We start from the raw sequence: 18306 nt of genomic DNA on the forward strand, positions 1-18306 counted from the left end.
GACTTCAAGATTTCTTCACACAGCAGCAGGTCAGATGGCCAGGAAAATGATCACTATTTTTGGTGATATGTATACCCTGAGGAGTGAGAACTAAAATGGTCCTGCGTTGGCTTTTGTTTCCGGAGTCCCTTAATTATCGGTTTCACTATACTCCGACCAAGTCCTGGGATTTGGTACAAGGCTCATTTCAACGGCGCATTTTCTTGTAGTGCAATCACACAGTCATCAGAAATGAGTCATGCCATAGTAACTAAACAACATGAAAACCAAACACAAAAGAATTCAGAAACCTTGAGGTTGTTGCTCAAAATGCAACTCAGGAGGGCATACTTTAAAGTACATTGTATACCACTCACCCACTGAGCTGCCTGAACAACACTGCTGACTTGTCACATGGAATTTTAGGGAAAGATTTCATAAAGTTTCAGGTAGTCTCCTCAAAAGCCATCTAATCATCAGCATTCAGTAAGTATGTAATAAACCCATCTAGTAGAAAGGTAACTGGAATTTATTTAACAGTTGGGGAGCATTTAAGTATTTTAGAATTTAAACCAGTGGGTTCATTAGATAATCTGAAGCAGAACGATGGCCTAAGAAAAAAGCCATTTTAGTGGTTTCCAAGCTCACTAGGGTGCCCCTATCATGCCAAGTTGGGCCACACCAAGTTCATACTGGGTATCTTTCATATACAGAGTATGTCTAGAACTGTCTGAGAGGTAAAAACGGAGACCAGTACAAATCCAGAGGATCCAGAGTCTCTCTTAGGACTTAAATCAAAACCAAAGATATTAGGGGGCAATATGGTACCTTCAAGTATAAGAACACAATTTAATTTCTGAAAGAAAAAAAAACAACCACAGGAAGACTGAATCCAATGAGTTCCCTGGTACATAAACAGGACAAGCTTGTGTACACACACACACACACACAGACCTACAAACTCACCACCAGAGACCTATAGGCCAATTTGATAAACAGAGGTAACTCTCTATAGCCCTTTCCAGTATTAATGCAGGCAAACTTCTCCTGCCTTCTCCTGCCTCTGCTCAAGCTACACTTTCCCACCAGCACTGACACCATCTGAATTAGGACTGAGGACCTTACTAAGGACCTATTCTGTGACACCCACTGTCAGAAGTGACAGGCACTGTTCATTCACTGGGCACATCTAAGAGTTTACTAGAGCAGTTCTGGCTCAAGATAAGAAGTTACCTTGCTATGGGTTTAGTGCAGCAGAGTAGAGGAAGGAACTTTGTGTTCAAGGGATAGTGAGTTATAGGCACAGCCCCGTTCAGACTTGGGAGGTGGATCCTGGGGAGCTGTCCTCATTTAAGCTCTGGGTCCTGGGATAAAGGTACTTGTAAAGGAGTGGGGGTATGGGGACCACCACTCTTTCAACAGTTTTGATTTCCTCACCATCACCAGACCCACAAGTCATCCTTAGCTTTGTTTCTTTCTTTGCCTCGTTTGCAGGTAACCAGCCATTCTCATAAGATGGTCACTTGGGATGTTAGAAAATAATCTCAAAGCCAATGAACCTCATGGTACAAAGCAGTTTGTCCTCTGCTTTCTAGAATAATTTGCAAGCTCCTAGCTTCACAGGAGGCTTGCTAAAACTTAGCGAGGACACATATGGGGTGGTGATTGTCTTGTGCTGGGGGTCAAAAAGCCAAGCTCACTGGTGAGCTGCCACAGAGGGGACCTCACCCACACCAGCCATGTGGCTGCTCTGCTGGCTCCAGGGGCTGTGGCTAGCCTGTTCAATATGGAAGCCATGGAAGCACCTAAAATGCTCTTTTGGAACTCTTCCACTTGGACTTTCCCATCCACCTCATACTTCCCAGTTTTCCCCCTGTACTGTGTGGCTTCAGGAAAATAACCTCACTTCTCTGACACTTCAGGTTCTCATTTGCAAAATGGTGCTAATAATCATGACTATTTTACCAAGTTGTTATGACCTCTGTTGTACATGAGAAACTGTAAAGTCCTATCCGTTGTTCGTTGTAGTTTCCATTCTTATTTCTAGAGGGCAGAATCACAGGTAAAGGACTAGAAAGATTATCCTGGATAAATCTAACATCACTAAAATGAAAGAATTTCCTGAAAATACATGGGGATTCCCTGTATAAAATTTAGTTATAGCCTAATACATGGCATACAAAAGACTAGTTTTGTTCTTTCCCTTCCATATCCAAGAAACCTAGTTGAATTAAACTCCTTAGTCCTTACACCTGGTCTAGTATATGTTGTCCCAGCATGACTTAGCACTCAGCTCTACAGGATGTGGGTCTATTAATGGTAAGGGTTAACTTTAAATAGATTGCAGACCATTGGGTATGTTCTAATCATCCACAGAATGTAGACATTTTTCTTCATATGTTGCTGGATTCAAACAACTTTGTCCCTGCAAGGTGTTATAAATATCCTGGGTCAAAAACATTGTTAATTATTGAAGACAAAAATGGCCCCCGGAGGTTCACAAGCATAATGTCCCACAATTCCAAGCACTTTGTGAGGGTTATGCCATTTTCATCAGGAATATAAATAATGTATCTGCATATTCAGTGTGACTGCATTGCAAACTGAATTCTGCTACGAAATTGTACCCTCTCATACTACCTCTTCCCCAGGTATAGAAAAGCCTAGCAAAGCCAGCTTTGTGAGCAGTGACCTGTGCAGTCACACAGGGCCCTACAGCAAGAGGGGCCTACACTGGTTAATTCTCTACTGTTGCCATCTTGCATTATTAGTTATTGAACAGGGGGATCTGTATTTTCATTTGGCACGGAGCCCTAGAAATTATGGAGCTAGTCATGCAGTTTAGTGTAAGTTCTACTGAAAAACAGCCTTAAACATAATTGAATAGATAAATCAAAGGAGATATTTTTGGAAACTTGTTATTTAAGAGCAGTGAACAAACTCATACTTACCCCAAGTCCACCACAAGGTAATGAAGAAAAATACTTTTGAGAGGCATCACCTATATAGCAAGAAGATATGAAAAAAATATAAGTTGGGAATATATAGTCTTTAAATATTAATTTTTAATATTTCTAACTGCTAAGTTATAATTTTTTATGTGTTTATTAATACATGGTATTATGTCACATGGTATTTATCATTTAACTCAGGAGGAAACCGATTGAATTTTAGATAGGTAAAAGCGCACAGCAAATAAATAAAAATATTACATGTAGCGTCTACTGCCCCACATGAACAAATACCTATGAAACTTGAGTCTTAAGGTTTGTTTTAACTGCCCCACACATTTTACAATGCACCACAAAATTTTTAAGTTTATACCTTACTATGAATAACTCAGCTGTTCACTGAGTATATTCCTCTAATGCGGCTTTACAAGCCAGTATTTATGAAAGACATCCATTTTTTAATGTTTCAAATATTAAAACATCTATTAAAAATACAGATTTAAATTTCTATTTCAGACATAGTTACGACTAAGTATACTTAGCCTCTCCAATATTTATAAGTTTTCAAACAAACAAGTTACAAAACACTGCAATGAGGTTAATACTATTTAGGGATCTATATAATACAATAATATATCTTCTCTAAAATATATGCCAAAATCTTACTTGTCACTGTCTCTTAGTATTAATACTTTAAGGCATTTTGATCCTTTTGGTTATCTGCATTTTTATTTTCTACATTATCTAGTTCATGAGTAGAGAAAACAAAAATAACTACTCCTAAATTTCTTAGGCTAAAATCTGCCTTGCAAAATAATTAGAGGGAAAGGAGTAGGAATTTCCTTGTCATAGTCAAATGGCTCTGAAGTGACTCAGATGAGTCACTCAGGAGATTAGTGGTAGAAAGAGGCTCAAACTTCCATTTCACCTTTCTCAATTCATTTGTTCTATTGATGATCAACGAAATAATAATGAAAAATGAAAACAGGCTTGTGGTGGAATTCACATGCCGTGTCAATAAAAGTCTAAATAGATTTTAATGTCACAGAAAATATTTGATTTTTGAAAACAAGAAATTTCATGAGTTGATATTTTCAAACGCAATAGCTACCAGATGGAAAATGATAAACAAAATTTTAAGTACAAATGAAAAAAAATGATACACCTCATTATATATAAGGGTATTCATGAAAAAAAATAAGCAATAGAAAACAAGTCATAAAAACATATTAAACCTGAAATGCTGACATCAGTAAAAGATATATAAAAAATTTATGAATAGCTTGGGGAGGGATAAAGTTTACTTAAGTTGTTGCTCATAACAAAGATATTTCTATATTATTGAATATTTTGCAAGGATGCATTCACATGTCATATGTGAAATTAAAATATATAATATTGTATATTTAATGTCTGAACTCTTCATTCCATAATTAAAAGGAATAAAGTTAATATTACAATGCAATAAAGTAATTTTTAAAAATTTATGTAAACTCAAAGAAAATAACGAGAATAAATGTTAAGCTGCTTAAGGAGAATTGTATTTAGTAATGTTTACATAATACAAAAAAACCAAATAATTTAAATTTAGTGGTGTGTAAAAATTTTAATTGACTGGCATTTTTAAAAATAATGTTATGTTGCCATCCCCATGAACTGAGATCTGGCTAGCCACGGGATTATGAAAACTGGTAGTAAGAACGACAGGAATATTAATGCTAAGGAAAACCTCGTACCAGAAATGGTTGGAGAGAATTTTTTTAAAGTGCTACCTTACTGGGTCTAGAGTATTTAAAGAGATAAATGGTGCATGTTTTCAAATCTAATTATTTTATAATCTATAGATATCTTTCAAGATACAAAGACTGATAGGTCTGGTCATAATGAACTCCTCTTATTTAAATCCCCCTAACTCTGGAAGGTAACTAGGAAGAGTAGTATTATCAATTCAACTCGGAAATTTCATAAATGGAATGAATTTAAATTCAATGTGTGTGCACACTGACAAGTTCTCCCCACCTCACCACCCCCACTCTGCATTGGGAGGGAATGGGGGAAGAAGAGGAATATACAGGAGTGAAAGAAAGGGAAAAAGAAAGAGAAATATCTTGATGGTTCTACATCTCTATACTTATACATGGCAGTCTGGTTTTTTTAGATAAAAATAAAAAATAAGCCATGAGAATTCAAATTTTATAAAGAACAAAAAAGTATGAAAAGTTAAACTTAAAAACACAATGGAATTCTTCACTTTGAACTTGATTGGAGGAAAACGTGCTGTGTCTATCTCTAGACTCACATGAGATAGTGAAGTAGTTCAGAAGTGGTATCAACGCACAATTTCATGCTTGACATCAAGACTAAGCAATGCAATGTCCTTGTTTATATCTACTCATGTGGCCTATACCTAATATTGCAATTGTTGCACTAAGCGCTGAGAGGTGCCTGTGGAACTAACTCCACATGTATACCCAAAGCTAACCCTAAAATCTTCAATTTTATATCTCACATTAAATACTCAAACCTAATGAGATAAGTGGCCAGATTATTGGGATTTAAACTTTAAAAATTAAGTTATTGATACTCAGTGTTTCATCGCATACATACATGAAAAGAGTTGCCAGAGGTCTAAATTATACATTGGAATTCCTTTTTAAACCATCAAATTTTTAAATGACATTTATCTTGAATATTTTGAGAAAATCAGTTTTGTTCAAGTGACAAATTTCGTTTGAAAAAAAAAAATGATGGCATTGCCATGTTTCATAAGTAAACAGTTCTAGCTCATCAAAATTTAAACTTCATTTCTTTCACAAACATGTCTTTTCTCTTAAAATGTAGGAAATTGTTGTTTTGAAATATCTCTCAAACACCTACGTGTAAGTTCTTCCCAAATAAATCCAAAATATTTAGTCCTATATCTATAATGATTTATGGTTTAAGACCATACTAAAAAAAAAAAAAAAAAAAAATGGGGGGGGGGTGCTACTTATTTTCTCTTAATTAAAAATAATCAAAATTGCCCTAGCCGGTTTGGCTCAATGGATAGAGCACTGGCCTGCAGACCAAAGGGTCCTGGGTTAGATTCCAGTCAAGGGCATGTACCTTGGTTGCAGGCTCCACCTCGGTCCAGGCCCTGGTTGGGGCTTGTGCAACCAATCGATGTGTTTCTCTCACATCAATTGTCTCTCTCTGTCTTCCCCTCTCTCTCTTCCACTCTCCCTTAAAAAAAAATCAATGGAAAAATATCCTCAGAAGAGGATTAACCAAAAAATAAATAAATAAATAAAAATGAACATAGCTTCCTATCTTTAAGTGTGTGAGTATTTTGAACTCATAAAACCATGAACGGTAATGTGTGGTTAACTTCATCTTTGGGTAAATTGTGTTAGATTATTAATTCATGTAAAAATAAGACATTTATTATGTAGTATCTACAGTAAATGAAGTACTTTACATGCAGAGATTCCTTCCTTCAACAGAAGGAAAAAAATACAGAGTACATATGTTCAGATTGACTTATTCGTCTTTCTATTAACATATAGATTTAATTCTATATGAATTGTTTCTCATCATCAAATTTTAATAATGTTTGCTAAAACACTGAATAACTTTCTTTTTAAAATATATTTTATTGATTTTTTACAGAGAGGAAGGGAGAGGGATAGAGTGTTAGAAACATCGATGAGAAAGAAGCATCAATCAGCTGCCTCCTGCAACCAAGGTACATGCCCCTGACCGGAATCGAACCTGGGACTCTTCAGTCCCCAGGCCGATGCTTTATCCAGTGAGCCAAACCGGCTAGTGCAAACACTGAATAATTTTCATGTGTTCCCCTTTCTGTCAGTTTCTTCCAGTACCTCCCCTGAATGCATGTAGGCATACACACACTAACTCATTTTCCTTTACTTCATAAGGTGAGGGATACCTGCCTACTGCATGCCAAATATTTGCTTTTGAATTCTTTAGGACCAGTTAATATAAAATCATTTTGAAATATTGAATTAGGTGAGAGAGTCCAATAATTTGGAATTGACACAATAGGTTTTATTGAAAGAAGGGGACAAAAAAAAGCGCCCTGCAATACCTTTTTTTAAGTTAAAGTTGTTTTTAAAATATCCTTTTGGTATGTATAGCTATGTTATGTATTGTTATTCCACCATAAAAGGTTGTTAATAAACTTACTAATAGAATTGTTTCAGCTAAAATAAGGTTCTGTATTGAACTTTTTCCAAATCTATTACTTCTATTGTTCATTTATATAACCCTGTTCAACATTCATTTTATTTTAAAATCTGATGGCAGAAGTTTGAAAAATAATATGTTAACTAAAAATTATGTTTATTAGTTTTCTACTTCTGCCACTTACTTTACTGTTTAATTCTACAGTGAAGACATTAAAAAGATTATATCAAGTTTTAAAATGCAATCTAACTATAAAATGCCATATTCTAGGCATAGCACTAAGGAGTTTTCACCTAAAAGAAGTTGTACTGTGCCCTCTGTCTGTTAAGGTCACAGAGAAAAAGAACTGAATGACACAAAACAAATGGAAAAGGTGAAGATAAATTTGCATAAAGATTGTGAAAACCTCTCTTCTTTTGGTTTAAAAGTGTAAGCAAACAAACTCAACTGTGCATTTATTCCTGTATGCTAAAATGCAGTGGAGAAAAGCTATTCAAATAAACATGAATTTAAATGTTAACATCATGGAACTGGCATGGTCATTTTTTCTAATGCAAGATCCTTCTTCATCTGCATTGGCTTATTGTAAGGGACTCACTCATTCCAAAGAGCACTGCTTGCCAAGTATTTTGAACTGACTCCCGCCTTGACTAATGATAGTGCTGGAATGCGCTGTTCTCAGTAGAAGAGAGGCCATACAGACCTAGGAGCGTCCTGGGGTCCAGCTTCTGTCCGTCTAGGGGGTTGGTGCCATACAGCAGTGAGTGATGTGCAGAGTGAACAAGCTGTATTTCCTCCAGGCTGGCTTTTCGACCTTGTATCCGCTGAAAGAAAACAGCAGAAGCCTACAGTACTCCACTGACAACGTTTCGAAGAAAATAAGGCCCCAAGCCACATTTAAGATGATTAATAATGAGCTGAGTTTCTTCATGAAGGAATGTGACACTGATTTGCTTAGTAAAGTACCATAATAATATTTGAAAAATGAGAGTAGGCAACGTTCAGGACCGATGGGCTGCTTGTACCTAAATGGGCAACTGACATAAAGCATATTCTTCTTTGGCATAAAAAAAAAACTTTAACAAAGAAATTAATAGCTAACTTCTTTGCAAAAGTATCAGCTTAAAATTAAACAGGGTCTGTAGTTTTGCTGAGAAGTAAATTAATCAACATCTTATTTTACATTCACCTAAAACATTTGTTGAAACAAATTCCTTATTGTTTCTTAAAGGACTTAAGTGAGACCAATACATTTCAATGTATTTGTTTAGAACAAATATGCTGATCACTCCTCCATATGTGTGCACCTCATAGTAGTGTTCATCTAGACAGCGGTGGGAACCTTTTTTCTGCCAAAGGCCATTTGGATATTTATAACATCATTCACTTAATGTAATTCACTTATCATATATTTATGTTTCTATGAACAAAGCTCCTAGATTTATTGAATTTTGAGCTCTGCCTGTTGTTGCCTTGGCAGGGCCAGACCAAATGATAAGGCGCCCAGGCTGGAGGTTCCCCATCCTGATCTAGACCAATGTGTGACCTATGGGATCAGTAGCAGTTCAGAAACTGTTTATGGTCTGATGAGGTCTGTATAGAATTCGAAGTATAAACATTTAGAAACTTTTATAGTAAATTGACAGAGTATCTTTATGTCTGTTGAGTCTAATATAATCTTGTATGTCCTTCAATCAATTTTCATTTTTGTAGTGTTTCATTTTTAATACACTTTATAAAAGCATTAGTTTGTGACAGAATGGGAATGAAACAAAAATGATAACCACTGCTTAACCAGAGACAGGCTGAGACACTCTAGACCCAGGCAATATTTCTACACACCTGCTAGGTACAGACTTTCACTTCACCTAAGAAAGAACAGTCCTTTGAAAGACAAAACCATACATTAAGTTAAAGCTCAGCTAGTCAGTCTGTGGCCACAGTTCTCAGCTGGCATGTCTGTGGGCCCAAGAAACATCATGTTGGTGTATGAAGTGAATTAGCCCAACTTTTTAAAATTGCTGTTTCCTAAAATTACCCAGATAGTGTTAATATTTCACTTAAAATATGTATCATAATAAGGTACTTATAAGGCAATGGATTAGAAGAGAACGGCATTCAGTGAACTTCGAAGAGAATCTGTCCTTTCATGTCCCTGCCCAGGGATCACCAGGTGACACAGAAACCTCACGTGACAACAGCACCTCCCTCAGGACCAGGGCACATCCATATTCAACCTCCCTAATTTACGGGGATGTGGCAGCTGTGGATGTGTGAGCAGCCGGAAGCCTGGACTTACTGACACTTCCTAGGGTTTTACTGTGTAGAGGGCAGAGCTGTGCTTGTCACTGAAAATAAGTCATGTAACAGGGCTGGGGGGGGGGGGGGAGATGGTGGGAGACCCAAGGGGTAACAGGAGTGATAGAAAATGGAAATTTCTTGACACTGTGCCATTACTTGCTAAACAAATAAATGCTTATGGAATTTCCTTTGTCACAGCATTGAAGTTCCCCCCTTTTGACACCCAATTTACATTTCTAGAGGAATAAAACTATGTTTCAGAGAAATTATTCCAAGGTAGGCAATAATTAAATTGAAATGAAACCAGGTAAGTGATGCTGAAGACAAAGGCAAATGTGTGATGGCCATCTGATCAACCATTGCCCTGATCAATAAATAAACACATTATTGGCATCTGTGACTCAATGATAAACATTAAATTTGAAAATGTTTATGGAAGAGCAGAACAACCAAAGCAATAGAATGAGAAGACATGAGAGAAAAATAGGAAGCAAACGTTCAAAGTCAATATTAAAGAGAAACATTTTAACTGAGATTTCAGCTGCTGGAAAATCCAAGATAAACAGTGGCAAATCCATGGTCTGAGTCATCTAAAACTGGAAAGAGCAGAGGACTGGAAACCAGACTGAAGCAACTAGTTCTATCCAGCAGAATAATGAACACTGTGAAACCACAGGGCTTCCAGATCTCACTTCTATGAACCTAAGAATTCCATAGCTACTCATATTTTATAAGTTCATACAGTGAATCATCTATGTCTTAAATAATGTCAGTTCTAAAGTTAATAATCAGACCCACATTTTGACTGATATCATAAAGTTTCATTGATTTTTTCTTCTTTTTCTATAAATATATTTTTCAGCTCTGAAACTGAATTTCTGCCTCTGGTATGCCATTAAATACCAGTAATAAGAAATATATCTTTTATGTTTCATTCACCAGTCACATATATTTACAGTCATACACTCTATGCTTGCCCCAACTCCTTTCTCATTTTCTCAATCACACATTTGCACATTTGAAAAAATAACCTGCTATCATGATTCAATTATTGACAATAACTCAAGTGCTGAGACATCATAAGAGAACTCCTGCTATACTTGAGTATCAGTCATCCCCTTAAGTGATATCAGCTAACGAAGAGTAAGGATAGAACAACTGGCCAGCCTATTGGACATGTGCTTATTCTGGTTTACACTCTAGTGTAACTTGTCACTATTAAAATGTAACACGGTTCATTTTACTGTTTTGATTTCACTTTTCCCCCCTTCTTTCCTTCCTTTTGACTCCCAGGAAGTATTTTACACTGGCCCTTTTTATTATTATAAAATATAGTTCTTTTAAACAACAATTACACTAAAGATAAGGAACACTTATTCTTAATCATCACGTCTGCTTCTATGGTTGCTGGAGAGTAAGACCCACACGCAGGACCTGCATATTCCTACAGAAAGCTGTGGGGTGAAAAACAATGCAATATGAAAAATGTCTACCTGGAAAAAGGATCTGGAGAAAGCATGTTTTGAGATTTATATCTCACAGGGCACTGCTATGGGAACTTGAAGGATGACTAAGCTGAAAATACTGAAATGGCAACAGCTTTCCTTCTCTCTTACTCAGCGTCCCCTGGAGTACTTCCATTTTGCCTCATTTTTATCAGATGTCTTACATTTGTCAACTTCACTTTTCCTCTCAAATTGAGGTCTCCAACAGTTTTCATTTTCTGGTATTATTGTGAGTAATTTATTAGGTTACGTGTTTATGTTTAAATATAGATATTTTCACTTAATCCCTTCCCATATTTTCTATTTCCTGTGTACCCTTTATCCCTTATTTCTCTCATGATGCTCTCTTGAGTCAAAGGTCAATGGCATAATGAGTCATAAAATGGGGTAAAGTGCTCAGATAATCATAATTTAGGGAGATACTGATTTCCGTTCTCAGAGACAGTCTGTAGGATGTCTATCTAAAGTCTTCTATGACTCTGACCAAAATGTTTTCTTTGAGAATTCTGAGTATATTTGGAAACACAATGCATTGAAGAGATGGCGTTCTTTTGGGTATTTCCAAATACAGGTCTTCACTACCTTGCTGTTAGGGACTTGGGAAAGCAAGCCTATGGCTAGCTCTTCTCTCATGTTCTTAATCAAGAGACCCTGCAATGTGGGATGTGTTCGTCATTCTGTTTTCATCCTCTGTGCCTAGCACTTGGGCAGTTCCTTCTCTCCTGTTCGGGAAGGAATGAATGTTCAGGGAGGTGCCTACCCTGTGCTGCGCACCTGGGGATGCCGGCTCAGTTCCGAACCCCAGTCTGCATTCTGGTTTGAAGTTTGACTAGTTTAAAATGACCATGTCATTGAGTCTCACAACACCCCGGTTCTTTCCTAAAGAAGCAGTCTTTCTGAAAGAAACCCATTAATGCAACCTGATTATAGAAGGAATGTTCTGAACACGATCTACAAAGTCATACTGTGACAGGATAAAATGCAGCCTGCCCACACCCACCCACACACAGAGCACACACACGGTATAGATTCTTTTTAAACATTTTTTTTTCTGCCAAGGAGCAGGGAAAAAAGGAAACAGTTCTATTCCTTCCCCTTCTGTGTTCAAAGCCTGGACGGAGGCCAGTGTCCTAATCAGTTCTCATTGGCCCTGGAGGAATCAGAACCTTTTGTAAAATATAATAAAGGGCATAAAATCATGATAAAATGCATGAAAAAGCAGTGCCTTTGGTTAGGGAACTAGAAATAATTTAGCAGAACAGATGGATTGCATTGGTTTGGTATTATTGAGGACATGAAAGGGCTCATTTTGTGGCAGTTCCAAACGAAGAGAAAATGTCCAGCTTCAATCTGACAAGTCAAAAAAGTACCTGCCTCTGCTGGGGGAGACCCCATTTTCTTTAATCATTTTCAAAGTGGTGACATAGTAGGCAAGAATTTCCACTAAAATATTCCATTTTCTGGAAATATTTCATCCAATGTCCCTAAATAGAGGGAGATTTTTTTTTCCAACAAAAATCCACAGGGCTGCAACTTACAGAATTAAAAAATCATAAATGACTTATGAGTGTCACAGTTATCCACTGTTACAAATTCCATACTTACATTTAATGAATTGGTTCATGGCCTGGTCATTATTCTTGATACACTTTTCTCTCTTAAACAACGAAAAAAATGTGGTCACATGCATATGCCCAGGTGTACCTACTGGAGTTTTCACATAACTGCTTCTTTCAATGTAACATAAAAGAAGGTTCTATGCTCTTCCCCCAACTGCATTCTCTCCTTCTATAGATTCTTCAGCATCTAATAAATTGTTCTCCCCACAATTTCCTGATAAAGAAAAGGTACTGAAAACTGGAGGGAGGCAGGTGGCCCAGCAGGCTTTTGGTTCTTTTTGTTGGTCACATGGAAAGACAGTGGATTGTAAGCCAAGTGTCCTGAGTTCTGGGTACTGATTCTCATGGGTCCTTAATGTGATCATAGCCAGCTATGAGTTACATCTCAGGACCATTGTTTCTTCATATATAACCATAAGGAGGTTTACCCAAATTATTTCTTTTAATTTTTTAATTGATTTTTAGAGAGGAAGGGAGTGGGGAGACAGTGAAATATTGGAGCAGCTGTCTCCTGCATGCCCCCTCCTGGGGATCCAGCCCAGATCTCGGGCTTGTGCCCTGATAGGGAATTGAACCCGCAACCTTTCCGTGCATGGGAAGACACCCAACCAACTGAGCCACACTGGCCAGGGCTGTCCAAATTTTTTCAAAGCCTCCTTTCAGCCCAAAATAATAAGATTCTATGTGAAATAACCTTAAACACAATAAAAACTCAATAAAATATTCTTTATGTTAATTTACATGTTTGCCTTAGGCAAGCAAATATAATAATTGAAATGATGGATTACTATGGTTGAGGCAAGGGAGGAGATCTGACTATGAGAGTTTTCAAACAAACTCTATTCTTTGAAGTCCATTTTTATATATTTAATTATAATTGAAAAAGAAGAGTAATTTTTAAACTCATATTCTTAGCCTTTAACTTTAAAATGATGGACAATTTTCCCAATTTAAAATATTTTTATATGTGTAACTTTGGAGTTAGTGCCACTGATGCTTTCCAGGTAAATGCTAACTTTGGTTCCTCTCCATTTCCAAATATTTGGCTCCATTCACTTGTCTCGACTGCAGTTAGCGTATGAAGTTGAAACTTCATAAACTTAAGTTGCATTTTTGGGGCCAAGATTTTTAACATCACCTGTGACTTGGAATAAGCTGTAGAAGCTGAAAAACTATGGATTCCTGGGTCCCACCTCCAGAGCTTCTGCTTAACTTTGAGCACAGCCTGGGCCTTCAGGTGCTTAGAGCCACCTGTGGATGTCCAAGGGCAGCCTCGGTGGAGAACCACGTGTTGGATGTCCTTTCTTCCTGTTTGTAAGTGAGCTCAAGACAGTGATGCTGTACTGACTGGCCAACAGTAGGGACTAAAGAGTAGTTAAACAGTGGGCATGGAAAAGCCTGGGAGGTAAAAAAAAAAATCTGTAAGTGGCTTCTACTTGCCTGTAACACTTCTTGATTCACTCATTACATTATTTTTAAAAAATGTTTTTATTGATTTTTTTAGAGAGAGAGGAAGGGAGAGGGATAGAGAGATAAAACATTGATGAGAGAGGAGCATCATCAATGGGCTGCCTCCTGCATGCGCTCTACTAGGGATTGAGCCAGCAACCCGGGCATGTGCCCTGACCAGGAAATTAAACCACACCCTCTGGTCCTTGGGGCAACACTCAACTCCTAAGCCACACAGCCCAGGCTCAGTCATTACAACTTATTTAAAAATATTTTAGGACATAGAGCAATTTCAAAAGCATTTCAGAAAAAAAACAAATTCCAGTAAAAAGTCTGAGTGCTAAAAAGTATAATATATATATATATATATATATATATATATATATATATATATATATATATTAAAATTTGATTCCCACCCATTTCAAATGATTATGCTCATCAGAAAGTTAAAAAAAAAGTTATCTCTAAGTGGAATTGCTCAATTTTCACAATTTTCATGCAACTGAATCTCCTACATTTATAATTATTTTTAAACATCATTGTAAATGAGCATTGCAATGGTTTAGGTTAAAGTACTGCTTTTTTAAATATAGTAATCATGTATAAAGTAAATTGTCACAATAAACATTTTCTGTTACTTTAACACTGCAATTTTCAGATGGTTGAAAAACAGAACTTCGCTTTCAATAAATATTTGGTAAATAAGTTGCTGGGGTTTTTTGTTTGTTTATTTGTTTGTTTTGGTTGTTAATCCTCACTTGAGGACATTTTTTCCATTGATTTTTTTACAAAGAGGGGAAGGGAGGGAGAGATGAGTGGAGGGATGGGGTGAGGGGAGAGAGAGAGAGAGAGAGAGAGAGAGAGAGAGAGAAAGAGAAACATCCATGTGAGAAAGACACATCAATTGGCTGTCTCCCACAGGGACCCAGACCTGGCCCAAGATTGAATTTGCAACCCAGGTATGTGACCAGGAACTGAACCAGGGCCCTTCAGTGCACAGGCCAATGCTCTAAAAACCCTGTATTACTTTCCAGAGGGATTCTGAAGGGCAGTGTGTCTTCTTTCCTTTGATTGGTCATTTTCCATATTCTTCTTCTTCTTCTTCTTTTTTTTTTTTTTTTTTGCAGAAATAAAAATCCAAACAAACAATTCTGAATCACCTTAATTCTTATTATAGGCTGCGCAAGCATTAAGGTATTTATCTGCCCGGGGCCACTCTGCTGTGGTGTACAAATCTCCTTCAGAATAATGACTTAACACATTGGTTTACTCATCACATCTCGATCGTTTGTACTGCATCCTAAGTCTGCTACATCCTTAGAGACAACTCACAAGCCTTTCTGCTTGAGTTTTTTTACTGCTTTGTGTTCGATTCTAAAACACAAAAACACTTTTTTTTTCAAACTAAACAAAGCAGTAAGCTGTTATGTGCTGCCATCTAGTTAGATTCTCTATAAAACAAATGTTTAATTGCATTTCCGTGAACTTGCAGGCGTCAGTGCTCTGTAGCACTGAGGTCAGAAAACCTGCACATTCCAAAGGGTTCCTCCGAAGGGTATTGCACTTCTTTGTTTCGATTTGCAAAAGGTATTTGAAAATCACCTGTGAGTGTGCAGGAACATGTGCTGGATACGCCAGCCCTGAGCTCTTTGGCGTCCGGAGACTGCACTGGACCAGCTCCCCACTTCTCTCACTGGAACTGCAGAGGAGTTCTAGAGGGGCAGCGGGCGCTTGGTTTGGGGGCCCAGAATTGTTTTGTCATTACTTTGTGTTGGTGCTTAAATAAGAGTTAAAAGATTGCAGCACAGCGTGCTGCTTATGCTTTTTACTTAGGAATTAAGCGAAGCAAAGTTATTCAATACTGGTCACAAAGAGGCAACGCGGAGTCCACATAATGTGCAATCCAACAAAAGCATTATAAAACGTTGTTATTCTCAAAACAAATGTGAGAGCAAGCAAATGTCTGTGGGTGGCTTGGTGGGGCTGAGAGTCATGAGCACTTCTGGAAAAACAACTGCCAGTGCATTTCTAACAGATGATGGGTCCATCTCCGCAATTTCCCAAACCCAGGCGAGCGCATTCTTTCCCTCGGGGGCACACACACGTCAGAAACCTGGGGACCTTGTCCACGAGCCTGTTCCTCAAGAGGACACCAAAGGACCTCTCGAGATCTCTTTCTCACGGTGACCAGAGAGCTGCTGGTTTTGCATTTTGCTCCCGACCAAATCACTAAACTAAGTATGGGTGCTTCAGCAGGGGGAAAGTAAATGGTACTGGTTGTGGAGGAATATGAAGCACTTCAATTTTTCAAAAACAGCGCCACGTCATGCCAAAAAAAGTTAACCCACGGAACCATGGTAACCTAACACAATGAGGACCAAGGTTTTCTCTGGCTGCTAATCAGGACTAGTAAGCACGGCCAATTTACACTACAGCTTACAAACTAAAAGCAGTGTGTTTACTAAAACAGCCGACAAATGCTGTCTGCTCTTAACCAAAGAAAGGGTTATGTTCTAAATGAACTCCTCAGCCATCTAACTCCATACAACACAGAAGCTGGAAGGGATGCTGCCCGGCACCCTCATCGGTGAGGTTAAATGTTTTGACAAAAGTACACAGATAATTGAGGGCAGGACTAAGGTCAACGCTAATGTTGAACAATAACCTCTGAGGCATCCATTTTGGTTAATGTGCTACATTGCTAAATGAAATGACACAACACATAAATTTGATTTGTGGACCAGTCTATTGTTTTGAAACAATTGAGCTCTCCCAGTGCTTTCAAATTGCTCTCTCTTCTATCATATCATTGTTGAATTGCAAAACTGGCTACGCTGTTGACTGAGGGAAGCTGGCTCTTCTCTGTGTGCCAGCAGAACCGGGACCCCTTGCACTCTGTCCCAGGGAAACAGTAATCTAAACAGACAAAGGAGCTTGACTATAGATAGAATAAAGGAGGGCAAGATCTGCAACATGAGGTCTGGCATACTTCCTCCGTTGCACTCTGATATATGGTATCTCTTCCTCTCTCTCTTGCTCAGAGGGCCCCTCTGAGGCTGTTAAGACTACGGAGGCTGCTGACCACAGTCTTTCTCGTTTTAGGTATTCCCCCAGCTCGATCAATGAGTCTTTAAAATTGCTGCAATATAAATCCCCTTGGGAGTTTAATGACCTATTTATTTTTGTGATCCCACCAGATGGTAACCTCCTTGAAGGCAGGGGATGCTTCTTCTCAGTATTGTATCTGCAGCTCTGAACACAGAAGCCTGGAAAATGCAAATTCTTGATAGATACTGTTCAATGGATAGATCCCTGTTTTCAAAGTGTGGTGCCCAGATCAGCAGTATCAGGATTACCCACACGCATGTTAGGAATGCAAATTCTCAAACCCTACTCCTATTAAATCTGAAACTCGGGCTGGAGCCCCCCAAACCACTGTTTTAACAAGCCTCCAGGGGATGCTAACATTCTAATATATGCTAATATTTTGAGCCCCACTGTAATCAATGAATGAATCATTTACCTAGCCACAGGTTTCTGCTTGCTGGCCAGGTATAAGTCCCCAGAGCTCTGTCAACTCCTTCTCTAAAGCACATGGATTTAATGAACAAAATGAACTGACCAACAAAATAAGACCTGAAGCATGGAGGCATGGAACAGACTGGCATACCTCGATGTGGGGGTGGTGGGATGAGAAGAGAGAAACCAGAGAACTTATATAGTTGTATATATAGCCTATGGACATGGAAAATAGGATAGTGAAGAACTGGGAGAAGGGAGGGTGAGGGGATGAGAGAAAGGAGTAAAGGGGGAAAATGAGAGCTATATGTAATACTATCAACAAAAAATATATATAAATAATTTTTAAAAATGCCTTGTAATAAAAATTGGAGATGAATATATATATATATATATATATATATATATACACATATATATATATATATATATATATATATATATACACACACATTGATTATGTTATTTAAAAAAAAAAAAAGCACAGGTTGATCCCTATCTATGGCAGCTATACAGACAATGGCAGGAAAATTGTGTTCAAAGATGGCAGATTGCTATCTGGATAGTGGAAAACAATACATTGCCCAACTTGCATATGTTATTTCTTATTTGAACATACCCTTTTCAATAAAATCTAATAAAACAATTGAGTTGAGTTCTTATTTTCACAACCAGGAGAGGAATTTGTCCATACCACTCAAGAGAGAGCCATAATGTATTCACCACGACTCGTACTCAAATTCCCCGAAGTCCGAGACACACAGAGTTTACCTTCTCAGGAAAGCTTGCTGTAGA

The 18306-nt window shown here is 37.7% G+C and overlaps 1 protein-coding gene across 1 annotated transcript in view; it reads right to left on the reverse strand.

Moving 5' to 3' along the window:
• Positions 1 to 18306, reverse strand: part of HDAC9 (histone deacetylase 9) — an 828595-nt gene that overhangs the window by 212487 nt on the left and 597802 nt on the right. The window contains exons 16-17 of the mRNA XM_036327963.1: positions 7819 to 7939; positions 2931 to 2980 (exon numbers count right to left, since the gene is read on the reverse strand). Coding sequence (XP_036183856.1) covers positions 2931 to 2980; positions 7819 to 7939 — 171 coding nt within the window. The remainder of the gene's footprint in view (positions 1 to 2930; positions 2981 to 7818; positions 7940 to 18306) is intronic.

The sequence above is a fragment of the Myotis myotis genome, unplaced genomic scaffold (genome assembly GCF_014108235.1).
Source record: "Myotis myotis isolate mMyoMyo1 unplaced genomic scaffold, mMyoMyo1.p scaffold_m19_p_11, whole genome shotgun sequence".
NCBI classification, from domain to species: domain Eukaryota; kingdom Metazoa; phylum Chordata; class Mammalia; order Chiroptera; family Vespertilionidae; genus Myotis; species Myotis myotis.